Consider the following 25,875-nt stretch of genomic DNA (forward strand, 5'->3'; position numbering starts at 1 on the left):
GTCATTGTCCTTCTCAATGTGGCCCGTGAGTCGCATGCCCACTGAGCACTGGGATCTCCAGCTTTGGGCACAAGCTGCAGCCCCTTTCACACCTCCTGCCCCAAGCCCTGACAGAGGCATGCTGCTTCCCAGCTCCCTGAGGGAGCAGGGTCAGGAGCCTGCTCTGCCTGCAGCAAAAGAGAGGAACCCAGGGAGATGCCCAGAGTCCAGGGCAGGGAGAGCTGGAGGACACAGATCCCCACCCAACACCCAGGCAGAGCCCCTCACCTTCAGGCCTCTCTCCTGGGTAGGAAAGGACACAGGTAAAGACCCCATCCCTGTGGATTCTCCAAGGGCAAATCAGGTTGCACTTTCTCAACCCCCAGCTGTTCCCCTTGCACCGTGCTTTCTTACAAAAGGAATGCAGGATCCTCTCCAGGTCCACATCTGCTCTGAAGGACAGCACTTGACGCTTTCTCCCAGGTCTCTTCCTGGCCCAAAGCACAGCCCTGGGGAGTGGCCTCTGAGCCCACCAATCCCTGGTTGCCCACCACCCCTCCCTCTGGGGCTCCCCAGTCAGCCATGAACAGGAGCCACAGCCCTCACTGGGGTTTGCAAAACAGAGGGTCCCCCTCAGCCCTTCCTTCTGTTCTCCTGCCCTTTGGAGAGGAGCAGCTCAGCCAAACAAGATGGAGCAGCCACAGGCACAGGGAAGGATGGAGGATTCCGAAGGTCTGCACAGGAGGAGCCCCAGGCACCCCAGCTCTGCTCCCTCTCCAAGGCCTCCACCCCACAGGGGGAAAGGATTGGGGTGGTGGCCCCAGGAAGACCTGGCAGTGGGGGTAAACATCCAACTGGGTTTCAGAGCTCAAGGACCTCCACTGGGCTGGGGACGGCCAGGTCCCTTTGACTGCCAAGTCAAGTCAGGGCCAGGGGCAGAGCTGCCCTGGCTCACTGAGGGGGAAGGGCTGTGGGGACACAGCAGCCAGGGACAAGACAGGAACCAGATGTCCCGCATCTGCTCTTCAGCCTGCGCTGGGCTTTCCCGCCCACACCAGGCAGCTCTTGAGGCAAGTGCATAAATATTCCTGAGCCATTGAGAAGGCACATCTTTGCTGGGTTGGCCAGGACCTTCCACAGCCCACTCCTGAGGGGTCCGTTCCAATGGTACACCTCACATCCTGAGCCAGGTGGCAATTGCTCCACCACAGGAGCAGCTCTTCGTGTGTATTTTCAACAGCAGCCACTCAAAACTGCTTCTGTGTTTGTGATCTTGAGGAATCACACCTGGAAGGCAGTTTCACTCATCAGTCTCTTAAGTAGATACCAGTTATTTGCCCAGACACAAACTGCACCACTAACCAACCCCAGCCTGTGTCTTGCTTGCAGTCCAAGCCCTGCATTCCCCACAGGCAGGTTCTCCACTGAACCCCCAAGGTGCTCCAAATTTCATGAAGGTTGTCAAGATGCAACAAGAAGTTTTGGATGAGGCTAACCAAAAGCTACAGCTGGTGCAGGACAAGCTCAAGCTAATGAAACAGGTCCTAACCCACTACAGGCAGGTCAGGGCTAGAGGCAGCTGTGCTGGCCCAGACTCAGTCCAGCTGTCCACAGGGCATGGGCTCAGCCCCACTGGTTCTGCTGGCTGTGACCTCCAGCAGGACAGCTCCACTGGAAGGACGTGCATCATGCCAACCACGTGGGAGTTGCTCTCAGCCCACCTGGTTGTTGAGCTGCACACAGGTGGCTTCAGCTGAGGTCCAAACACAGCAGGTAGTCCTTGGGAAGGGCTGCCCTTGGTCTAAGTGGCCACCAGAGCACATTGGCACAGCCCAAGTCCTTCCCAGTGCATACGAGGCTCTCCTGATGCTCCCTCCTGCAGCTCTCCTGATACTTCATGTGGGAACTACCTCACCCATCTTCAGAGGTCAGCTGCCAGCCAGCACACCTCAGAACAGCTTCAGCCACTTGTCTCCGCGGTCTCCAGGACCAGTGCGATCAGCAGTCCAAGTGGGATTCGGATCCCTCATGACAGGTGGTGTCTGCAGGTGAGGGGCGGCACTGTGACACAGCCCTGGCAGCACCACCCCATGGTTGAATGCACACGATGGCTGTGTGCTCTTCACCTTCCATCCTGTGGCATCAGCCCCCACAGAGCCCAGGCTCTGGCCTCCAGGCAGGGCTGGGATCATCTCCTGCACACCCGAGGCAGGTAGGACAAGGCCAGCTTCTCAGGGAGACCATCTCCAAGATCTTCACAGGTGCCTTCAGCTGGCATGACTCCTGTAAACCCTCTCCTGCTTGGAGGACCTGCTGCTCATGGTCCCTGTCCCAAGACATTATCCAGGTGAGAAATCCCTGTAGGATTTTGGATTCACTCAGATGGCCTCTGTAGTACTGGGCACCAAAAAAGCACCATGTTCCAGCTACATCCCTCTGGGACCCTGCAAGTGGGGGGCCTTTTCCAAAGGAACCACCTTCCAAAGGACCACAGCTCTCCACCCTGGCATGACCTGGAATGCTAGGGCAGCACCAGCGCTGAAGGGCTTTTATAGCTCCTGACAGGGTGTGGCTGCCCCTGATTGGCTGGGACAGCTGGCAGGCAGCAGCTCCTGATTGGCTCCGCACAGTCCCCCTCGCACTGTGATTGGTGGGCTGCTGCTGCAAGGGGTGAGGCAGCAGCAGAGACAAGTGGCAGCACGTGGTTGGCTGTGGGGAAGCGCCAGGTGGCAGCACATGATTGGTCAGACCAGGGCATTGCTTAGCTGTGATTGGTGGAGGCAGCACAAAGCAGGACGGGCCAGGTGGCAGCGCAGGATTGGCCGGTTGGCTGAGCTGCCACATGGGGATTGGCTGGGGCTGGGATCCCGGTGAGGGTCCATGCACTGAGCTGTGCCTGGCCTCAGCCCCACTGCTGGCACTGGCGACACCAGAGCACCCCTGGGGTCACAGGGTGGCAGGGGCAGCCAGAGCCACTGGGACCAAGCAATGAGAGGGTAGACATGGGGTGCAGAAACACCAGGGCACATGGGGACAAGGGAGTGGGGTTTGCCCTCTCCATCAGCAGTGACTGTGGGGGCTCACACAGCCGGGTGCAGACCAGGAGCTGTAGGGCTGGGGGTCCCTCTGACCTACCCACACACCCCTGGCTGCTCCATGCCCTACCATCATCAGTATGCCCACCTGGGAGCCTGGGGGCAGCCTCCAGTTTTACCCCACACCAAAATGTGTGGGGTATGACCCGAGACCACCAGGTTTTGGGGGGCTGCAGGGCAGGCAAGTCCTTCTCTGCAATGGGGACAGTAAGGCCACTGCTCCCCCAAAATCTCCACCCCCTGGGCCCTCACATCAGCTTTGTGTGTGCAGGGTCCCCACATTTAGGGACACCTGGAGCCAGCTCTTGTCTATGCAGCTGCAGAAGCTTATTTGAATAATTTGCCTTGCAAATCTACAAGTACCAGCTTGAATCTTGCACCATTGGCGCCCATCCCATCAGATCCCATCCCATCATGATGCAGGAGCCAGGCATGGGACAGCCGTGGTGAGGACACAAGGATGTGGATACAACTCCCAGCACTACACAACAAGGCCCCACCCAGCAGCATGGTGACACTCAGCAGCACCATTTGCCACTCCCATGTCACATCCCATGGGAGCACCGGATAACCAAACCTAGCACTGCCTCCAGCTCTGCCACAAGCTCCCAGCACCCAGGCAGGGCTGTATAGGGCCTGCAAATCAAAGGCAGTAAATCTGATAAGCTATCAGCCAGCACCACGATTAGTTGGATAATTAAGGACAAGAAGCCAGATTTTGAGCTTATTTGCTACTGGTATAAGTACAAAGTAACCTGGCTGGTCCCAGCGATCAGGAGGTGCCATGACCCTCGCACCCAGTGCATTAACTGCACATTGGTTCCTCTTTTTTAAAAAAAAAATGTAAAATAGGAATCATCTCCCAGCATCTGAACACTGACTGCTGGGATTGCAGTGTGAGAAGAGGAAACGAGACCATCTGGTGAGGCTTTGGCACAGCCTGGATCAGTAAGAGAAAGGGGACTCCCCGGAGCTGGGGTGAGGGTTTGGGAGCACAGATACAAAGCAGGTTCTTGCAAACGAACTCCACACACCTGGCAGAGCAGGCTGAGCTTTTCCAAGCTCCAATACCCTGGAGGAAGGAGGAAAAATGAGTTAGAGGAAGGTTAGCAGCAAAGCAGCAGAGGCTTAGGCTAAGTTAGAGCATTTTTGTTTTGTTAGAGCACACAGACAAATCTGAGCCTGTCTCCCCGGAGTCCCATCACCAAACCTGAAGCTTGGTACCCCAGAAGTTGCTGGGCGACCAATGCAGTCTGGAGCATCCCCCCCAGGACCAGTTCTGGCTGACTCCAATCCCTGCTGACACTGGCTCCTGCCCCACTGCCAGCAAAGCTTAAACAAGCCCCAAGGGAGGGAAGGCATTTATGCAGCCTGAGCTCTCCCCACCCCACAGCTAAGGGTCAATCACCTGCAGCAGACACTGCAAGGAAGGATTTTGGGGATAGGTTTCTCCTCCCCACTACACAAGCCAAACAAATCCCCAATGAATTTGGCTGCAGACAGGAGAACTGCTGAGCAGCCCATACCCAGGCCCCCCACATTCACTGTCCATATCCCTGATAGTTTCCCAGTCTAACCCCTCCCTACCACTTGCCAAGGGCAGCCAGAGCATGCAGGACCATGCAGAGGCCATGCTGGGGATGCTGGTGCAGCTCTCCACAGGAATATAGCCATGGAAAGACTCTGCCTCCCCGACCTCCACAGCAGCAGGGGGACAGGATGGCCCACAGACCCTCCCCATCAACACCCTGCACCCCTCTACCCCTCTCTGTCTTCCCAGCCCAAGTCCAAAGCAAAGAAAGAAAAGGAGAGAAAGAAGGGAAAGAAAGAAATAAAAAACTAAAACAAATGAAAACTAAAACAAAAAGCAGCAGTTGGGAGGCAGCCTTGTTAGGACAACTCAGCAAAATAAAATTCCGGTTTATTGTTGGACAACATTGTTTCACACATACATCAAACAGGCCAAAAAAAAAAAGAAAAAATAAAAATAAACAGCAACTTCATAGACAGAAAAAAAAAAGAAAACTTTTTTATCTTTGGCCTTGCCACCTCATACAAACCACGATCTATGGTACAGCTAAAGTACATACACAAAAAAAGTTACTGGAATGCTCAGAATAAGATTGTAAATTTTTTTTTTTTTGCATTTTTGTCTTTTTTTAATTTTTTTTTTTTACAAGGTTTTGTTTTATTCTCCTTTGAGATAATGGTTTGGGCCTGGTCACACCACAAGTAAAGTCAGAGATAGGTAACAAGAGAGATATACACTTCAAAGCCCCCCTTTTGGTCAATCCGAGATCACTTAAAAATGGCGGACCTCCTAACAATATGTACAAAAATATAAAATGTAAATAAAAAATACAAACAAATTCTCCTTTAAAGTACTTTTAAGAAAGAAAGCAGGGCCTTGAAGTTTTGGTGCTTGGGGGGAGGGGGTCTGTGGGGGAAGGGGGGTTTTTCTCTCCCCGCTAACGGGCGAATCATTTCCATGTTCGTTGAGTGGCAGCGCCGCGCTGGGGGGCGGGGACAGGGTTCACTCTACTTGGTGAGGATGACCACGGCGGAGGGGGGAGGAAGGGGCTGTGTGTGGGAAAGGGGGCTGCAACAGGAGTCCCAAGGGGGGACCCAAGGGTGAAGAGGACGCGCTGGCCTTTTTTGTTGGTTTGTTTTCCTCCTTATTTTAAAAAAAAAAAAAAAAAAAAAAAAAAATTTGCTGCCTAGTCATCTTCATCGGTTTTCTGCTTCTTGGGATCGACGTCGTCATCCTGAGGGGAAAGCAAAGCCATCAGGAGAGGGAATGGGGAGTGGAGCTGCTGGGGGCAGGCAAGAGTTTCAGGTCCCTCTCCTGCCTTGGGGGCAAGGTCAGAGCACCACAGGTGTTGTTCCCCCACCCCCCAGGCAAAACCCTCTCTTCTCAGGGAGCCCCTTGGGTGCCCCCACCTCGGTCTGCCATGAGCATGCCAGGGCTCCCTAGCCCAGGGCTTCACTCAGCAGGAGCAGACACCCCCCTAACCAGGCCAGTGTATAAACGGAATTGGGCTGTGTCCCTGGGGAGACATGGGGAGCACACAGGCAGAGCATTCCAGCCCCAGAGCTAAGCCCAGCCCAGCCCCTCTGGCCCCACTAACACCCTCCCCCCTCCCAAGCTCTCTGGGGACATGTATGGCTGCCTACTCTTTCTACCTCATCATCCTCAGCTGCCCGTTTGCCTGTGGCTCCCTCAGCTTCATCGTCATCATCACCATCCTCTTCCTCACCTGCAGGGAAGACAAAGGGAGGAAATGTGAGACCCTCTAGGAGAGTTCCAGTACCACACACCTCCCCTCTGGGTATAATCCTGGCTCACCCCCACACTGCGACATCATGTCCCATCTCCCCAGGTGGCACAGACTCTGCTCAGGACAAGAGGTGACAGAGGACACACTGGCTTTCTGGGCATCCCCCACTGACCTGACCCACCAAAGGGGAAATAAGGATTGGCAGCCTCGAGTCTGGTTCACACTGCATTTGTAACACAGACAATGGGATGGCAAAACCACTACCTACCACAAGTGCCGAAATCACAGTAAAAATGGGGGGGGAAAAAAAGGGAGAGGAAAAAACTCTTTCTAGTGGCTGCTCTGCCTAACCACTCCAGATTACTTCTGCTTCCCTTCGCAGCTATTAGTCCATCTTTAATGAGTTAAGAGAGCCAGAACGCATTAGTTCTGAGTCAGAACACTTTCTAATTATCAGAACAGCAGACAAATGCTTCCAACTTATCTTACAGCCAGCCAGTAGAATAAGCAGCAAGCTCTGGGCTTTGACCCACTTTGAGCTCAAATAGGCCAGTGGATCAGAACAACCGAGTCAATCACCTTTGGCCACTTTTGGGGGCTCAGGGGCAAGCCCAGAGGCAGAACAGCTTCTCAGCTGCTGAGACGAGTCTCTTGTGTAACAGGAGACCCTACTAAAACTTAGAGAGTGTTAAGGCCAGTAAGCTGGCTTTAAACCACTGCCACGAGCCACACGTATGGACAGCCGGGGGGATTAAGGTCAGCCCATCCTCCCTTCCCCTCTCCTCTCCCAGTGTGTGCCCAAGCTGTGGCATGGCCCATGCAGTGGGAAGGGCCAAGATTAGCTCCCAGCGATGGATCAACACCCCAGCAGCCATCACATGCACTGGGTCGGCCAGCAGGTCAGGTGACATTGCCAAGCTGATTGGGAGCATTTTTAGTTCTTTGAGCTGCTTTAAGCAAAGCAAATAATGAGATGGGATGGAGAGATGCGAGAGGAAAATATACCCTCAAGCTCTCCTCTGCTGTCAAACTCCGGGAGTTTGGCTGCAAGTCTTGGCTAAAAAAGCTGATGCAAGCTGGATTTGCTGCCTTTAAATCTCTCTCCTGCAGTGCTCAGGTGCAGCTCTCAGGTAGGGATCGCCCGAGGGCAGCAAGCACGGACAGAGCCCGTGCCAGTGGTCAGAGCCTGTGCCGGATTCCCGCAAGGCATCGGCGTCTCCAGGCACCGTGTGCCAAATCATGCCTGCACTCGGTGAGCTGAGAAGAGCTGGGCTGGCACTGCGGGACCAAATCTCCCCAGGTTTGTCACAGCAGTATCCAAGCAACACTTCCACCCCACACACACGCCTGCAGCACACATATCCTCCCTGCTCCTGCCCAAGAGGAGCAGGGAGAGCCAAGTATTCCCCTTCTCTTCCACCCTCAAGTAGGGTTGGGGGTAAATGGGCTCAGGACAGCACAAAGCAGTGCTGCACCTGTCCCCAGGAGTTAAAACCACAAGTTAAAGAGGGTCACAATTCCCAGTTTTCCTAGTGAGCCAATTCCTACAGAAGGGCATAGCAGCTGGTGAGAAAGTGCTACCCCCGAAGGAGGTGGCTTTCCCAGCTCACACTCTGAATAAACATTGGTTTAATGGTCATTAAATTTCCAGCCCTGTCCCTATCTCCCAAAACTAGCCATCAGGTTAGTAGGTCAGCACGTAAACCAAAAATTGACAGGGGATTAACCTAGTAACAGATAATCAGGGGCCCTGAGTTCATTTCAGCATAACAAGAAAGGTTTTCTCCCAGCCTTAACAAGCGATAAAAATAAACAATGTTATTCATCCAAGCAGATCTTGGGAAAAAAATAATAGCAGGGAGGGTGAGAAGTGATTCGGCAAGTCACTGCTGGATTTCTAGTCACTGCTGCCAAAACCCACTTCCAGGCTGGGTCAGGTCAGGAAGCAGAGGAGGGCAGGGAAACACAGGACATTACAGACAGAGAAGGTTCAAAGGAAGCCTATCTACTCCAGCTGGAGGAGCAGGGGAGAGCCACAGGTTCCTCTGCTCATTTCCATATGGCATCCAGCCTGGGAAAGGGCTGGGAATGAGGGCTGCACGGGCCTCTCAGCACACTGCTCCATGAACAAGGATGGTGACTTGCCCTCTGTGCCAAGCCATAGCCACCCAGGGCTGTCCCTGTCCCACTGGCCGGCACTGGTGTCTGCAGCAGCGGCTGTGCTCGCAGGAGTCAAGGGCAGATTTTACTACTCGCACGGAAGGGCTAATGCGCTTATTCAGCGCCGCGGTACGGTGCCGTCTGGCCAGAGGGAGGGAGGAAGGAATCTGCCCTCAACCTGCTGGAAAGGATTCAAGGCTGACTTCACTCCCAGCATTGGTGGCTCGGGCAAGCAAGGAAGAAGCGAGCCTGGCTGGCGGGAGCTCCCTGGCCGCAGCCGCGAGGGGGAGATGCTGCTCTCCGCTCGCCTCCGCGTCCCAGGAGCCTGGTATCCAGAGCAGGACACTGCCGTGGGATGGGAGTGGGGGGGGGAACAAACAAAGTTACCATCACCCTCTTCCTCCTCATCCTCTTCTTCACCACCTTCCTCCTCCTCTTCGTCTACTTCATTGTCAGCCTCCTGCTCTCCGTTTTCCTCGTTCTCCTTGGCAAGACAAAACATCACTTAAAAAAAATGCACTGGGGAAGGGAGAAGGTGGAAGAGACATTCAGCACAAGTGTGTGTTCCCACCTTTCCTGCCGAAAGCAAAGCACCAGCCCACCGGAGCCCCGGGCACACATCCCGCTTCCTACCTGCCTCCACACAACCCAGACAGCCCAGGCACAAAGGATCAAGCCTACAGTAACTTGGGGCTGCAGCTTTGAGACAAAACCTGCAATGGCTTTCATGACACGTTGAAATGTGGCACAGTTTTCCCCCAGCATGTTAAAATTAGAAAACCAACCAGTTAACATGTACATGATGTGTTTCCCAGCTCGACTGGTTGTAACATTGTAAATCCTAGTGGCTTTTAAAATTTTTCTCCTCTATCCCTGTCTAGGGAAGAGGTGGTACTGGACAGCCTCACACGGCTGTCAGGAAGGGAATCCGAGCCCGGCCCTTCTCTTCTGCACACACAACAGCCCACAGGCTGGGAGTGTCTGCATAACATGAAGCGCCAAAGGCTGGAGGGCTCTGCAGCACTCAGTGCTGCCATTTACAGAGGTCCCCTCTCAGCAGGGCTAGGGACAAACTTGCAGCAAAAGCAAGAAGACAGAGGAAAACAAAAAGGCATTGGTATAAGAACTGCCTCCCCCAGCAGATTGCAACCATACTCACAGCATTGCCGTTGGCCGGTGCATCTCTGCCATTTTCTGTTTCTTCAACAACTTCCTTCTTCTCTTTTAGATCCTGGAAGGAGCAGAAAAGCAGAGAAGTCACCCCGATTCCAGGTGTCTGGGTCAGAGAAGCTGCAGATCAGGTGTGAAAAACACAGTTTGAGAGCGAGAGCAGGAGCTGGTTTCTCTTCACACAGATTTGTTCTGCGATTTGGTCGCCACGTTCTGGCTCCTCCTTGGGAACGGGAAAACATGGGGGCGAATCTCAATCCAAGTCAGCCTTGCCAGAGCAGCCATCTAAAAAAGAGACTGCTCTGTTTCACCTCTGAGCTCCCAAACAGACAGAGCTGGCCGCCTGCATATGCTCAACAGCAGCAGAGCTGGCTGATTGCCCATCTTAGCACAGTCCACACAAGCTCCTGCAATGCCATGGACAGCCGGCAGCCCCATCCAAAGGATGGGCTCTGCCACCCCGGGGCTGCGGACATCCACAGCTGCTTGGTACCTTCACATCAGGAACAAATCCCAGGGACTCATTAGCAGAGGCTGTGGTCTCTGCCCTGCCTGGGAAAATCATACAGCAAATATTACATGCCTGGTCTTTCTCACAGCAGCAGAGAGGAGGCTCCAGCATCCAGCTCGCAGCTTAAAGTGTAACAGGATGGGGTGGGGGAAGAAGTCTATTTTTACACTGCTCCAAGAGCAGTGCCTGGCTAGTTCGGTTCAAGCCTCCACCGCAAGCAGAGGGGGAGCTTGTGTGTTTTTGCTATTGATCACTGTCAAAATGTCATGCCAAGTCACTCAGCAAACAGTCTGAAAGGATCCAACTTTATGTTCCCGCATAAAGAACACTTGGATTTAACACTGGCATCTCTGCTTGCATCCTCCTCCCCTTCTGTTCCTCCATCAGCTGGAGCGAGATCCTTCAGCACAGTGAGCACTACCCCAGCCAAGGAAAGCAGGGAGGCCCTTCCCCAGGGCCAGCAGCACAGCCACAGCCGGCTTCGGCAGCGACCATGAGGTGTTTAAAAGTTGCTGGAAGCTCCTGCTCCGCTGTGGTGGCTTCTCCCTCCCCCCGCCTGCCCTTTGCGGCTGCTGCGCCGCCCACGGACAGCGAGCGGGCACTTTCACTCCCAGGAGCCACTGCCTCGTGGGAACACAGCAGGGAAGAGCATGGCCCTGGCCCTGCTAGGGTGCGATCACTGCTCCCTTCTGGGAGGGTTTCTACTGCCCTGCAGGCTGCTCAGGGGAGGCAGCAAAGGCATTTTAGACTAACAGGTTACTTAAACACACAGATGCTGTTTCCAGAGGCACCCACAGGCTGCCAGTGCACTGAGAAAATACTTTCTCTGGAAGAAACCTTTGAGGGGACAATACCTGTTGATCAAACCTCACCTATGCAAACCAACCCAGGAGTCTGGGTTAAAACAAACACACAAGCTCCCTCCTCCTTTCCCTGCTCACACACAAATCCCAGGCCACCTCCTCCACACTGCCCAGTTCCACCACAGTTTTACACTCTCAGTGGCTTCCACTGCCCTGTTTCCTGGAGACTGATCACAACCATTTGGCCTCTCGTGCATCACTGGGCTACAGCTGCTGCCTCACACCAGGCACATGAGCACGAGGGCGACAAAGCAGTTCCCAAGTTAAACACAGAGCAAGTCAAGCAGTCAAAATTTCCACATCTCACCCTGCCCAACATTTCTTATTAAAACGAGTTGTTCACAAAACACAAGCAATTCTCCCAGTGAAGGAACAACTTATTCTTGGGCATTTTAGCTGGACAGATCTCCAGCCTTGACCTTTCCTGCATCACTGAAAATGCTCTCAATTTAACCAGCATCACGATGCCAGGTTATGAAGTTTGTGCTAGCAACGGGGTTGCAGAGAGCATCACGGATTCTCCCTTTTCCTTTCCCAGTCCAACACAAATAGATGTGCACAGAAGCCTCCAGACCAAGGGCCAGTGCAGCAGCAGCGCTGCTCTGGCACCAAGACTGGGACACAGCCTCTAATTATAGGTGTGTCAGGGCTGTTTGTCTATGGAAAGAATAGCAGCGGTGTACAGTCACACACCACCAGTCCCGAAAGCTCTACCTTCTCCCTGGCCCTGCTCTCGGCAGGATGCCGGTGGGAAAGGGGGGGGGGGGGGCGGAATCGGGACCCGGGGACGACAGAGGGGCCGCCGCAGCCCGCGCCTCCCGCCGGCAGGGGGCTCACCCACGCCGCCACGCGCGCGGCCGCCATTCAAACTGCGCGCCACTCTCCGCGCCCCGCTGATTGGCCGGCGGCCAGCGCGGCGCCCCGCGGGCTGCCGGGAACTGTAGTCCCGGCGGAGGCGGCGAGGCGGCCTCCGGCTCCCAGGCCTGCACGTGGTGGGCGCCCCGCGGCACCGGCCGGGGGCGGCGCCCGGGCGGGGCGGGAACCCCCTCCCCCCCCCCCATCCCCGCCTCCCGGGAGCGCTCCGGACGGCGAGGCGGGACGAGGGCGAACGGCCCCGGTGCCTCCGCGCTTCTCGGGGGGGGGGGTGGGGGGGGAGGGTCACCTTGCCGCCGTGCGTGCCTCCGCCCGCCCTGCAGCGCGGACCCTTGTCCGCTCCCAGGAGGGCGAGCCAGAGACGAGGCCCCTTCCCGCACGCGGTAAAGGGCAGGGGAAGGTTAACGGTAAACTTGGCCCCGTTCCCCGGGGGAAGGATGGGGATCGACCCGCCTCGCCGCTTCCCGGCAGCGGGAGAGCCGGAGGCGGCGCGGACCAAGCCGCGGCCCCGGAACGGAGGCAGGGCAGGCGGGATGGGGGCATGGCTGCGGGAGCGGGAAACAGAAGTGAAATCGAAATCTGCCATAAACGGCGTTTTGTTGGTTGTTTTTAATAAACCCTCCTCCCCGTCAGGTTTTTTTTCCCCTCCAGCCGCGCTGCCGCCGGGAGCGGTGCGACCTGGGGCCGGCCGGGGCACAGGGTGAGGAGGCCGCCGGGCACATCCCCGCCGCCTTCCCACGCACCGGCCAGGGCCGGGTCCCCCCGCAACTTTTCCGGCCGCGGCCCCGGGCTCAGCAGGGCGCACCGCAGCCGCTCGGGGAGCGCAGTCCCTCCGGGGAACGCTCCGCCGCGGCTCGCAGACAAAGGCGTGCGCCGGGAGCCGCAGCGGGGACTCCCGGGAGAGCCTCTCCCGGCTGGTACCGGCGCTCCCCAACCGCTTCCCATCACCTCTAGCAGCGACTCGTGAAGTTATCCCGCTGCAAGGAGCTTGGGCCAGGGCCGGCGCCCTCAGCCCCGTCGCCCCAGCGCACCGGGGCATCTCCACTGTGGGGGTGCCCCCATCGGGGTAACTCCAAAAATAGTAAAAGCCCCCCCGGCACAGCTCCGGAGCACCTTCTACTCCCTCCCACCTCCGAAATAGCAACCCCCAATTCGGGGCAGTTCCTATACCGCAAATGGCCCCCTCCTTCCGGGGGGGCAACGCCGAAAAAGCAACTGCCCCGCCACCACACACACACTCCAGGGGTAACACCGACACAGCAGACGCCCCTCCCGCATCAACCGGGTGCAACTCCGAAACAGCAACCGCCCGCCCACCCCGCTTTTCAGCAGCAACTCCACAAACAGTCACTGCCGCCCCCCCCCCCCCCCCAACCCTCCAGTGCGTGTTCCGGAGCGCTTCCCCCCACACCCCCCCCGCAGGGACGGGGCCGAGCGGGACACAAGTTTGACGGGGCTGTCAAGCTCCCGCAACGCGGAGTGAATGAGCGAGCGCTGCCGGGTGCCGAGGCGCTGCCGTGCATGTCCCCCCCGGCTCCCCGAGTCCCTCCGCAGCGGGACGGCCAGCTGCTGTCCCCAGGAAAGGCGGGAGGGAGCGGGGCGCGGAGCGGCGGGGCTCGGCAGCACCGGCAAAGGCGGCGAGCACGTTTCCCGCACGCTGTAGACAAAGGAACAGCGCTGGCAGCCCCGCACAGCGAGCGCGGCGGCGCCGGCTCCACTCCGCGCCGCGCCACCAACTTGAACGCGAGAAACGGAGGGGAAAAGGGGAGAAAACAGGACGCGGGACGGGCGGGGAGCACAAAAAATTTTTAAAAAAAAAAACACAAGAGGGAAAAAAAAAAAAAAGCCAGAAATCGCTCGAGCAAAAAAAAAATTAAAACACGGGGATGAAAGCCGTAGAGCGCAGCGCGAGGCGGCGGGTCGCTCACCTTGGCGGAGATCTCGGCGCTGGTGTCCACGGCCGCGTCGGACATGGCGGGGGCGTGCGGGGCTGTGTCGCGCGGGGCTGCGGCGGCGCGGGCGGGCGGGCAGAACAATGCCAAGATGGCTTTGCGCGAGCCAGTGGGAACTCACGCGGCGCCGCCGGCCCTCTTATAGAGCCGGGGGGCGGCGCGCGCGCTGCCCCGCGCCGCGCCCCATTGGACGCGCGCGCCGCGGCCGCCGGGCGCCCATTGGCCGCGGCGCAAACAATGGGGCACGGCCGCTTAAAGGAGCCGGCGAGCGCCGCTACTGCGGCGATGAGTGGGGTCCGGTCTCAGCGTGGCGGGCGCGGAGGGGAACAGGGCCACGCCCCCCCGCACTACCTCCGCCCCCGCCGCCTCCGCCCCGCCCCTCCCGCCGTGTGAGGCGGCGGGAGGGGGGAGGGGGGGGGGAAGCTCCCGCCGCGCCTGAGGAGGGGCGGAGGGGAAATAATAAGAGTTAAAAATAAGAATAATAACAGTAATGTGGGAGAACCGGCGCTGCCCTCCCCCACCCCGCTCCCACGGGGCCGCCGCTGGTCTCGGGGCATCCCCGTCCCTTCGGTACCCCGCTAGCCCCCCTCGCTCACTGTGTTTTCGGCGCCCCGCGGAAACTTTGGCCACAATAACAACCGCGGCCGCCCCTGGAGGGGGAGCGGGGAGGGGCGGCCCGCCCAGCCTGCCGCGCAGAAATGCGGGATTCCCACCCGTTTGCTTATTTTACAGTAAAAAAACGTAGCCAAGCTGCTTCTACTTCCCCCCCTCCCCAACCTTGTGCGAGTTCAGGGCTTGAGGCGCACCAGGAGCTTCCCTGTGCTCCCCATTCCTCAGCTTCCCGTTATATACGACCCTGCCCCTCGCACCGCGCCCGCGGGCACCGGGGCCACATCTGTCCCCCCTCACACCAGGGGTAACGGGGCACCGACGCGGCGGGTGAGTGGGCTCTGCCACACTCAAGATGGCGCCGAGAGCGCTTCGTGGGGTAACCACACGGTGTTACCACCCCCGGGGAGCCGCTCCACCGCCCGCAACAGCCCCGAGGGTGAGACAGCGCCGCGCGTGAATGGCTCCCGGTGCGGAAAGCGCGAAGCAAGGGGTGAAGGAGTGCGAAAAACGCCCCTCCAGACGGAGCAGAGAGGCTGCCACACTCAACATGGCCGCCGGACCGAGGCAGAACTTGTCCTCGGAGGGCGGGATATAGGGATCGAGCGATGTGGATTGGCCGGCAGCGCCAGGCGAACGCTGTGCTGACGCTTTGCGGCTTTTTGTTGGCTGAAACGCCTGTCTGTCTGCGGCGAAGTGATTTTGAAAACCCGGAGGCCGCTCGGGGCGGAGCTGTGGAGCGGAGCTGGGGCTGGTCGGCCGGGGGCTCGGTGGGGGGGGGGGGGGGGCTGCCGCTGGGGGGGGAGCACTGCTCCTGGCTGCTGGGAGCCGCGCTGACCCGGGGCTGTTCCCTCTACGGCTTCAGGAGAGCTGCAGAGAAGCCATGGTAGCCCCCACACCGCCTGGTACCAGGCGTCGCGGCACGAGGCGTCATGGCGCCGGCATCCCTTGCCCCATCCCCACACGCTCTCGGCGGCTGGACACAGAGACAGGGCCACGCTTCCAGGACAAAATGTCCCTCCCACTCAGCGCAGTAGCACCGCAAACAGGCTGGTCTGTGCCTGGGCGCACCATGGAGTGCTTTTCTCCTCAGTCTGCGTGTCCTGCCCCTCGTGGGAGCGGCACTGAGGGGATGGCGGTGTGCGGATGGGGGTTAGGGCCGCAGGGCTGTGGCGGGAGCGGGAAGCACCACGGTGGCTGAGACTTCACGGTGGCCGCTGACCCTTGGACTGACCTCGTGCCAGGGCCAAGCCACCCCCTGCCCTGGCCGCCCCCTGGCCCCAGGGGCTGCGGCCCCACGAGCAACTCTCGCTTTGGATCACAGACGCTGTCGACACAGCAGTGCCCCGCTCATGACTGTCGGGCACTGCCGGCGTTTTGTCAGGAGGGACCTTTTGGGACGACGGATTTCTCGCATTGGGACCTTTCGGGGATGATGGATTTCTTACGTTGGATGTCCCGCTCTGACCTGATGGCAGAACTGGGCGGGAGCAGGGCGATAGCTTCTCCATGCACTCAGGGGAAGGAGATGGCTGTGGAAACCGGGATTTCTGGTCGCTGCTGGCTACGCCTCTTGCTTGGAGTGTTCGAGACAAGGGCAGCTGCTATTCCCGGAGACACGACTCTGGGTCTGGGGCAGGTTGCTCGCAATGCTGGAGGCAGGAGCGCCCTCTGCCACAGCCCAGCCGGGAGCTGGCGGCCAGCGAGTCTCGAAATGCGTCCGAAAGAGGAAAGAAAAAATACCCACCCAAGCCCAGCCCCCCTAAAAAATCACTTCTGCTATAACTTGTCTTTCATGCGTGCCTTCTGCTCAAACTAGGGATGTTCCTTTGAGCTTGGGGTTCCCACGTTTCAGGAAGAGTTTAAAAAAAAGAAAATGAGATGTGGGATATTTCAGGAAGAAAATTCGGAATCTAGGAATCCTCAAGGGATGGTCACAACCAGGATCTCACAGAGGACAGGGGGCGGGGGGGTGGTGGTGGGAGGGTTGGAGATAAAAAAAACAACCAAGCCTGCAGTGGAAGCAAAACTGCCTTAAACCACTCCGCGTCGGAAATCCATGTATAGCCCTTGCTGCCGTCCCTCCGTGCAGCGGAATAACCGGCTGGCGAGTGCCTGTGTGCGGAAGGCAGGGAGAAGCAGGCTCAGCTCGGCGCTGTATGCCTCAGCAGTCCAAAAAGAAACAACAACAGAAACTGTTGCCTGCAAAAGGCAGCTGCTTCTTTACCTCTTCTCCACCCCTCCCGACTGCCGGGCCTGGGGAGCGGCTCCGCAGGGAGCAGAGACAGGAGGAGGAGGGTGGAAGGGGACTTTCCAAAAGTACCCGAGCATCGGGGACAGAAGTTTCCAGGGCTGAGCTCTCTGCCTCGGACCTCGCTCCGTCTGCGGCAGGCGATTGCTTTGGCAAAGGAGCCGAGGTGCTGGAGGAGGAGGTAGGAGTTTTCCCTCCTCACCGGCCGTTTCCCTAGCTCAGCAAGTAGCAGCCTCTCTAATCCCCGGCGAAGATCATGCTGCTCGGGCGATTATTTCATCGCGGCAAGCTGCTCCTCGGAGGAAATTCTCATTACGCTCTTCGGAGAGGCAAGGGAGGGGCGACTGTCACTCAGCTGCTCTGGAAAAAACAGAGGGATGAGCCTGCAGCATCCCCGGGCTCCGGCGCACGAGACGTGGTAGTGTTTCTAGGTCAGGCTGGTGATGCGGGACGTGAAGCCAGCAGAGATGACATCCTGGCTGTGTCACCTTCTGTTCCTCGATGGGCAAGGGTTGCACATGGGGGCCGGGGCTTGGTGGATGTTTTCTCAGGAGGAGCAGTACTGGGGGGATGGAGGGCAATGAGGAGGTGGGAAGGAGCTTCATGTGTGCTCACAGGTGGGAGGGGAGGTGTGTAGAGAACTGGAGTCGGCTCATGGGTCCAAAAAGTGTCTTTGAGAGACCGTGGGGCCAAGGCTGAGACCTGGCTGCAGGAGCCAGAGACTGCGTTTGAGAGCAGGGAAGGGCTGATGAGGCCACCCTCTTCCCCATGTCTCGGGCTGCTGCTCCTCCGTCCATCCCCACGAACCACGTAAACAGGCGGGAGCAGGGCCCTGTGGCACACTTTAATTAAGGGATGGAGACACTAACTTCGCCTTTCCCCAGAGGATTGCAAAAGGCCCAGGCGGGTCCCGCACTGCAGCTCACGGCCATCCCTGCTCTGACACGCGCTCTGCCCCCTATGTTACAACACAGGGCTCTGACTCACCGGCCGTTCCCAGCCCGCTGCTTCCCAAGCCTGGAGACATTGCAGGGATCCTTCAGATGGATGTAGGGAGTCTGTCTCCTCTGCACTCCAGTCCGCATCCAGAGCTGGATGTGGTAGATAGGACATGGCACAGTCCTTGGGCCTCTGCATGGAGCTCCAGAGTGAGGACAGCATTCTAGAGGAGTTATCCCCCGTGACTGGAGGATGTGGGAAAAGGAGTGTGACCTCTCCAGATCCTCTGACCCCAGCAGGTAATGACACCATGATCCCTTGATGCTCACTGGCTTCTCTGTGGCTCTGGGAAGCCACTGCCCTGTCCGGTTGAGATGTGGTGCCGAGGCAGCCCCTTTTCTGCCTCATGTTGATGGGTGCTGTCAGGAGCCAGGGCCAGGTGGAGGGGAGCAATTTACCCCAGCACTGCTACTAATCCTGCTCCTGGCTACAGGCAGAGTGGGGACATGGTGGGGGGACCAGGGAAGCCTCCAGTTTGGGATGCTGATCCATGACCCAGGCACCAGTATTCACATCCCTGTCCTTCCCTGCCTGTGTGTTTGAACAATCTCAACTCATCCCTGAGAGATGGCCAGAGCCCCACAGCAAGGTTTAAAGGCAGGAAAGCTGATTATTGCCTTTCTCTCAAGGAAAGGGTGAGGAGGCCATTGGGGCAACCTGCTTCTGAGGCCGGAGCAAGAGACCTGTGTTCTGGGGTGTGGACTAAGCAAAGCTGGAAAACAGTTGTTTCTCTCTCATTAATGTTTTCTGTTTTTCCCCTGTTTTGAAGGCTGGTTGTGACTACAAGCCATGGATCAGACCCAGAGCAAGGGCCCATGGCACAGCATTTACATACCCACATCCTGCCCCAGGCCTGGGCCTTGGGCCAGACACAGGGTTTTGCTCCTCAGGGTTCCTTCCCATCCCACTGCTCAAATGATGCATGGAAGAGATTTAAAAGGAGAGAGAGAGGAAGGTGGGAGTGAGGAGGTGAGTCCAGATTCTCTTCCCTCCCTGCCTCTTTCCAGCACTTTGCAAACACAGTATCTTTGCAATGTCCACTGGAGGAGGAAAAACACCTCCTGCAACATGCCCAAGGCTGGATGTGTGTTTGGGCAGGGATTGCCCCATGGTGTGGCCAGCCCCAGGCACATGACCCCGATTTTGCCCTGCTCTCTCTCCCCGTTCCTCATGCTTTCCCCAGCAGGACACCACCCAGAGCCACTCCACAGGAGTGCCCACCCAACCAGGGCCACCCGTCTGCCCCAAGCTGGCCATGGAGTGTCAATGGCCATTATCCTGCAGGGACAACTGTGGAGAACCACCACTCCTTCGTCTCATCCCTCCTTGGTGCATTGGCACACCTGGGAGAAGACGGACACACAACGCGCACGCACACACTCACAAAACCAACCCCAAATCTGGATCAGTATCAGAGAGAATTAATTACTGGCTCATGCATATTCAGATGAGAAACTCAGCTGAACCTGGCGGCGCCTTGGGCGGCCCTGCAAAGGAGAATTCCTCTGGAGAGATATAAATCACTGCTCCCCTCTATTGCTTTCCCCGTGGAGCGCTACCTCCTGGGGAAGAACTGAACCTTGATTTCCTTTTTTCCCCTCCTTCTTCTTCATTTTCAATCTGCGCGGGGCCCCAGTAATTACAATGGGCTGCTTTAGGGCTTGAGTTATTTATTGGGTAACAGGGACACACCTACCCAGCTCCAGCCGCCTGCCTGCCCGCGTGTCGCAGCTTGTCGTGCCTACCCAGCAGTGCCGTGCTGTGCCGTGCCGTGCCGTGCCGTGCCGTGCTGCTTTAGCTTGAGGCAGCACGGGCAGCAGCAGCAAACAGGGACCACCAGCCTTACATGAGCCACTAAAGGCACATCCGTGGTGGTGTAACCCCCCTGAGCAGGGGCAAGAGTCACACTCTTGCTTATTGCAAAACACTGTCTAGCACGCACATTTGGGGTGCCACTGGAGCTCACACCACTTGTGAAATCCTTGGCCCCATTTTACAGGTGGGGAAAGTGAGGCATGGAGCAGGGAGGTGATTTCCGCAGGGTCATCCGCAGAGATCGGAAGAAGAACCCACTCCTTCAACCAATGAGTGGCTGGGAAAGAAGGTGCCGGCCCAACTGCTCAGCTCAAGATTTCGGCTGGTGGGACCTGTCCCCTGTGCCTCTGCTTTCCTTCCCAGTGGGAGTCCTCTGCCTAGCCCCAGCTCTGCATCCCTCCGCCCAACCCCTCTCCCCCCACAGGCAGGCCTGTGCGCTAGGAGGAGAAGAGCACTCAGGGCTGGAGACCACATGGCTGGAGGGAATTAAATAATTGATGGACCAGAAGTCTCAAGCAGATACCGAATCTCCAGGGGCAGCATTTGAGAGGCAAAGCAGAGCCCCAGACAAGACCCTTCTCTCTGATATGATTCCAACATATCTCATTCCTGCCTGGGGCCTCTGGTGGGCTGAAGATGTGGGGATAGGAGTGCTCCTCCACTCGTCTCCCAGCTCACCCCCCGTGCTGCTGGAGCTCTGGAGGGGCTGGCCATGTTCGAGCCCAGCAGGGAGGAGCCAGGGGTAGGAGGCCACTGCTTCCAGGCTGAAACCCTCCTGCTTCAGGTGGTTCCCACTGAACAGCACCTTTGGAAAGAGTGGGCTGAGCGGGGAAGAGGAAAGAAGTCTGCCAAATCAAGGTGGGTGCTTGGCTCTTCCCTGTACAAGAATGTGGGGCCACCAGAAAGCTGCAAGCTCATTCCAGTGAAAGGGAGAGCTCTCCTGCCATGGCCAAGCTGTGGCCTTCTTGCTGTGGGAACATGGAAAATGGCCTAAAAATTCACAGGCAAAAAGCAACTGGATAAATTCAGCAGAGAAATTGGAAGAAGTTAAATCCAATGGTCCCGCTCTCTGTTCTAGAGGTCCATCAGCTCCAAAGCCTCAGTGGCTGGGAGAGGGTCACTGCCTAACAGTCCCTCTCCTGCTTCCTGCCCTCAGCATCATGGCAGAGGTGCTGGTCACCCACTGCTTGGCCAGCCATGAGGGACACCGGCAGGTCACAAGGTGAAAGGGCCCCCTTGCAATGGCTATGGATCCCGGGCATCAGCCTTGCAGGGTCACAGTGGCAGGAGGAAGAGGTTTTCCCACCCGAAGCACTGATCCAGAGCTGCAATGGGATTTGCCAGGCTGCAGCATGAAGCATCTCTCTGCATTAGACATATTTGTTGATACTTAATCCACCAATAAAAGCAGAGCATGACCAAATTGAATATTTAATTCAGTGTACGCTAACCAGGAGGTGGTTGGCATTGCACCCAATGGAAAATGTTTGCTGCCCTCTCTCTCTCTTTTTAGCAGATTTTTCATGAAAAGTTGTTGGTTTTTTTTTTCTTGTAATTTATTCATATCTTTTTTTTCCTTTAGGTAATAACAATATGATCTGAAAATGACAATTTTCATTTACCGACTCAGGAGTTTAATGAACAAGCTGTTTGAATAACCATTTGGACAACTATTGAAAAAAAAAAAAGGGAGAGAAGAATGCATTTCAAATCCTCAAAATAGCTCCCCCCTCCACCAACTTCAGTAATGTGCAGAAGAGCAGTTCCTTCATTTTTTTCCCCCAGCATACTAGATGAAACATTTGAGAGTGTTTGAAGCTGGCAAGAACTGCATTTCTAGCTACTGATGTCATGAAAATATAAATTGGCAGATTTTTCACGCTGGGTCAACATGTAGCGATAAGCACAATGCCATACCTTTAGGAGCAGTATTTGTTGGTAAACAGATGGGAAGCAGCCTGTAATGTCCATAGCCAATGATACACAGCCAATGTGCAGTGCTGGGGTGGCTGTCGGAGCAATAAATCGAGGATCTTCCTGGTGAAGCCTGGGCCATCCTGGGCTGTCATTTTTGAGCTTGTTGTGGGGAAAATACACAATGTGGACAATCACAATGAATAATTTAGAGAGCGCCCTTGTTCAACGTTCTTCAAGTGCCCATTGACTCATTTCTGCTGCTCCTGTTTCAAGCAACTGGAGGAATCCTTCCTATTTTCCATGCCAAATATAGCAGTTTTTCCAGAAATGCTCAAACACACAAGCCAGGAAGTTTCCCTTCTCTGGGTGAGTCACTGGAAGTTCAGGCTGCATTTTCATGATTGCTTCAAGCCGATCGAAATCTGTGCCGCTGCCAAAGGAGCCGTCCAGCTCTGCCGGTGTGCGGCCTCCCTCACTGCTTGTGCAACGAGAGGGAATTAGGGAATGGACTCTGCCTTTTTTCTTTTTCTTTTTTTTTTTTATTTTCACCCAGGTTATTTGGCCAACTTGTCTCATGGCTGTGCAGGCTTGAGAGAAGCTCCTCTGGTCCTTACATCAGTGGCTAAAAGCAAAGGGGATATGGGGGGAAATGCCATCCCTGTGGATGTGTGTCCCCTGTGTCACTCAGCTCAGCTGCAGAGCTGATGGGGTCTGTGTTCACACCCATAGCCCCAGGACAGGAACACAGGGAAGATCCCTGCCTGGAAGAAATTTTCTTGGGTGGCATTTCTGAGATTCTGGACAAGGATGTGACTGGGGACATTGGGACCAATCTGTATCTCAGGACTGTCCCCCACTTGTTAAGGATGCTCAGGCATCCTACTTCAGTGGAGACACCTGTGATAGGCAGGATTTTGGAGAGAAGAGATATTTTAGCAGGATCATTCTCTTCCTACCTCTTTCCTTTCCACCTTTCTGCATCCCTTGGCATTTATTTTAGCTGCTGTTCACATTGGTTTCCAAAGAAAAAGAGCCTTTCTCCCATTTTTGCTGCTCGTTCCTTTCTAGTTGTTGCAAACCCATGGGACCAATTTTAAACAAATTTAGTGGTGATGTGAGGGGGAGATTCTATATGTTCTTGCAATGTCTTGGAAACAAGTGGCTGAGCAGATGGGGGACACTCACTAGCACCCACCCCAAGAGACCTGCCACTGCAATCTCAGGCCTTTTATTAGTCACCAGAGAATCCACACCAAGCACCCCGTCAGAAGCATGGCTTTGAAACTGCAATGTCCCCAGTGCTCCCCAGCACCTCAGCTTTTCCCAGCTTCACTGGGTGCCCTCCTGCTCCTTCCTTAGTGGGTGTGGGGCAAGCATTGCTCTTGTAGCACCATGCCCTGGGGTTTTGGGGCTGCAATCCACTTCATGGGGCTCCCATGAGAGTAAGCAAGCCTGATTTGTGTTTCCAGTGCTCTCAGGAGCTGCAGCTTTTGTGGCCGGGGGATCCCCATGGCTCCGTGGCTGCTTTTAAGGAAGAGTAACTGAGGCCAGGAAGCATCATGCCAGGTGGTGTGGGTTTGCTACAAAGGAACTTGCATCTCTGGTGGGATATTTTTGGAGATCAGCAAAGCAGAACAGGTTGAAAATCCCTGCTCTAGAAACCAGTATTATTTTTTTCTGCCTCACTATGTTTGTTCTGTTGTTTTTCAGAGATGGTGCTCACCTCTTTGCAGAGAAGCCTTGCTGACGGGCAGTTCCTCTGCCTGCTTTGGAAAGGCATCTCTGCTTGCCTCTGGTCTCTCCCTCCCTCCTCTGAGGGAGCCTCATGGCCAGAGTTTGCTCTCACTGGCCCTGATCCAGGCAGGCACTTACACAGGTCACTGCTCCAACTCGAAAGCCAGTGGATCACTCCCAGGCTGCCCTGGGGACTAACAGGTTTTCCTGCTCCATCTCCTGAGGAAGCTGGGGAAGGGAGGGGGTGTCCAAGCTAGGCCAGAGCTGGCTCTGTTGCCTGTCTCTGGGTGAGCTGTTGGAAGTGCTGGGGTAGTTACTGCCTACCTGATGTGGCACTGCTGTCCCCAGGCACTGGCACTGCAGGGTAGCAAATCCACCAGAGTGGGACATGGCAGCTCCTGGGCAGCCCAGGATGGGAGGGTGCCCACAGACAGCAGCAGGCAGCTGGGCAGAACCATTGCTGGATGTCACAGCTCCGTCATGGACTGCTAGCTGCCACTGAGGGAAGTTCCTCCTTCTAAGGGCTTTGCTTCCTATCCCCAGTATTTCCCATCTGTGAGGGAAGACTGGAGTCAGGACTCACCCTTGCTATGAAAGCCTCCAGGCAGGACATGCCACCATCCCTGCCTGCCCTCCTCCTCCCAGGGTCCCGAGGGGATATGACAAGGAGCAGCCACACTTAAACTGTGACTCCCTTGGGTCCCTTGGGTCCCTTCAGCTTCCGCCCCACCTTCGGTGTATTTCCCCATGCAGAGCCAGGCAGGCTTTGGGACAATGATAGTCCCTCCCCAGATCCAGGTGACTCAGGGTATGGGGACAGAATTTGAGGAGAACATCCCACAGTGCTCCCCACTGCTCACCTGCAGCAGCTCAGCTCAAGCACTTTGGCTGCCCTGGTGCACTGAGGACTCCTGGCTTCTTCTGCCCCGCAGTAGGGGCCTGGGTGAGATGCACGAAATGTTCAGGCCGGACACCAAAAATCCACAGCTGAGAGCTGTCACAGGCTGGGCAGTGGGTGCTGCAGGATGCAGCAGACATGACACAGCCAAGGCCCTGTGGATCTGCTGTTTATCTCCACTCGCATGCCCTTGGTCAGCTCTGGAAGAGTACATCATCCTGGCCTTCCCCATGCCATGTCCACTCTGGCTGGGAGAATGGGGCTCCCACCAGTGCTTTCTGCACCCCACACATCCTGCAGCAAGCATGCCCTGACTGAGATCTGCTCCTTTAGCACAGCCAGGACTCTGCTCCCATTCACCGGCTGAACTGCACGGGCTTTGCCCCAGGATGTGAATTTGGGTGCTGGAATTTATCCGCGGCTGTTTTGGCTGTGGCTGAACTCCACCTCCGGGCAATGACATGTTGTTTCCATAGTAGCTAATGGACTGGAGATGGAAGGGGGAAACACATAGCCGCGCTAAAAAAGGACTCGTGAGTAATGTGGTTTCTCCCAGCGCAGAGTAGGAACAACTTTCTAGCACTCGAGGAGCCCCTCCTTCGCCCCTCCTTTGCCCGGCGCCTGTGAAGTGTCAAGAGGAGAGTGTGTGTGTGTGTGTGTGCAGAGCTGTGCACAGGGCAGGAGGACAAGGGGGTCTGTGTGGGTGCTTGGGGGACCACGTGGTGGCTGTGCAGGGGCAGCCTGTGAGAGGAGAGGGGACACATGGCAAACATGAGAGCCTGTGGGGTGGGTGCAGCACAAATGCTGGGGACACATATGGGAGGCACGTGTCTGTGGGGGTGTCCGTACCCTTTTGTGCGCAGAGGGCAGTTCCCGGAGGAAGGCGGGAGCAGCCTGGGGCAGCCTGGCATTGTGGTGATCTGCTGGAGCCAAGGCTGTCACAGGCATCAGTGTGGCTGGGGCGAGGCAGGCCATGGGTGTCTGAGGGCCCTGCTCACCCATGGGATAATAAAGGGTGACAAGGACAAAATCTGGAAGATGCAAAGAGGCAATGGGAGAGGTCAGGACTCTTTGTCCCTTCTGCACCCCTTATTCAGGCACTGGTGGGTCTTGGTGTAGAGCAGGGGGTCAGTCCTGGCTCTGCTGCCAGCCTGCTCACAGCCTTCCCCACCATCTCTGAGTCCAATACCTCTCCAGGAACAGGGAGAGCTGGATTTTTCTCTGTGCCACAGCCCTGGGCTTCCCCCTGGCCAGCTGGGCACAGAACCATGGGGCCTCCACCCTTTGACATTTCCATGGACCAAGTCTACCCTTGCAGGGAACGGCTCCCTGGAACGTGCAAACTGAGGGCAGATCCTGGGGATATCCTCGTGCCCATCCGTGGCTGGCAGCCCTGGCCGGATCCCTGCACCCTGGCTGCTGTTACAGCATTTTTCTTCCACTTGTACGTTCCCCAGCTTGCTCAGTTGTGTAGCTCCCGCCGTGTCCGGCTCTTTGTGTTGTTTGCTGTTAAGTAAATCACTGGCAGCTCCCCAGAGTGCTGGGTAATGGCAGGATAATTCCCAGCAAGACCCTGGTAATTCACTTGAAGGAAAGCAGAGCAGAGGAAAACAGCACTATTAGCCATTATCCTGGCCTCTCAAAGGCCTCCTCGCCTGCAGAAACGCCGCATGGTGCAGCAGGCATGCCTGCCACAGCTCCCAGACACTGCGGGTCGTGGGAGGGCCAGGAGCAGCAGAGGAGGCCAGGATTCAGCGTTCTCTTGCCATCC

General features: G+C 56.6%; 1 protein-coding gene and 1 long non-coding RNA gene across 5 annotated transcripts; one reads left to right on the plus strand and one right to left on the minus strand.

Annotated features, from left to right (window-relative positions):
* Positions 1-4,961: 4,961 nt before the first annotated feature.
* On the minus strand, positions 4,962-14,016 carry PTMA (prothymosin alpha). Of its 4 annotated transcripts, none has more exons than XM_039557024.1 (5): positions 13,858-14,016; positions 9,672-9,743; positions 8,906-8,993; positions 6,258-6,331; positions 4,962-5,839 (listed from the first exon to the last, which is right to left on the minus strand). In XM_039557024.1, exons 1-5 carry the CDS (start codon positions 13,900-13,902, stop codon positions 5,792-5,794), a joined length of 327 nt encoding a protein of 108 aa, XP_039412958.1. In that variant the 5' UTR covers positions 13,903-14,016; the 3' UTR covers positions 4,962-5,791. The 4 variants fall into 4 exon arrangements, with proteins under 4 accessions (XP_039412958.1, XP_039412956.1, XP_039412957.1 ...); XM_039557022.1 differs by having other exon boundaries at positions 8,900-8,993; XM_039557023.1 differs by having other exon boundaries at positions 8,906-8,996; positions 13,858-14,014.
* Positions 14,017-15,304: 1,288 nt separating this feature from the next.
* Positions 15,305-22,516, plus strand: LOC109144330. Its single transcript, XR_002045033.3, has 2 exons — positions 15,305-17,979; positions 18,510-22,516. It is a non-coding gene; the product is annotated as an uncharacterized LOC109144330 (long non-coding RNA).
* Positions 22,517-25,875: the final 3,359 nt, after the last annotated feature.

The sequence above is a fragment of the Corvus cornix genome, chromosome 9 (genome assembly GCF_000738735.6).
Source record: "Corvus cornix cornix isolate S_Up_H32 chromosome 9, ASM73873v5, whole genome shotgun sequence".
Taxonomy (NCBI): Eukaryota; Metazoa; Chordata; class Aves; order Passeriformes; family Corvidae; genus Corvus; species Corvus cornix.

Coding starts and splice junctions, on each gene's coding strand:
- PTMA (XM_039557021.1), bottom strand. CDS start 13,902: ATGTCCGACGCGGCCGTGGACACCAGCGCCGAGATCTCCGCCAAG. Junction 9,744..13,857: donor GCGCCGAGATCTCCGCCAAG/GTGAGCGACCCG, acceptor TGCTCCTTCCAG/GATCTAAAAGAGAAGAAGGA. Junction 6,332..8,899: donor TGAGGAGGAAGAGGGTGATG/GTAACTTTGTTT, acceptor TCTTCCCTGCAG/GTGAGGAAGAGGATGGTGAT.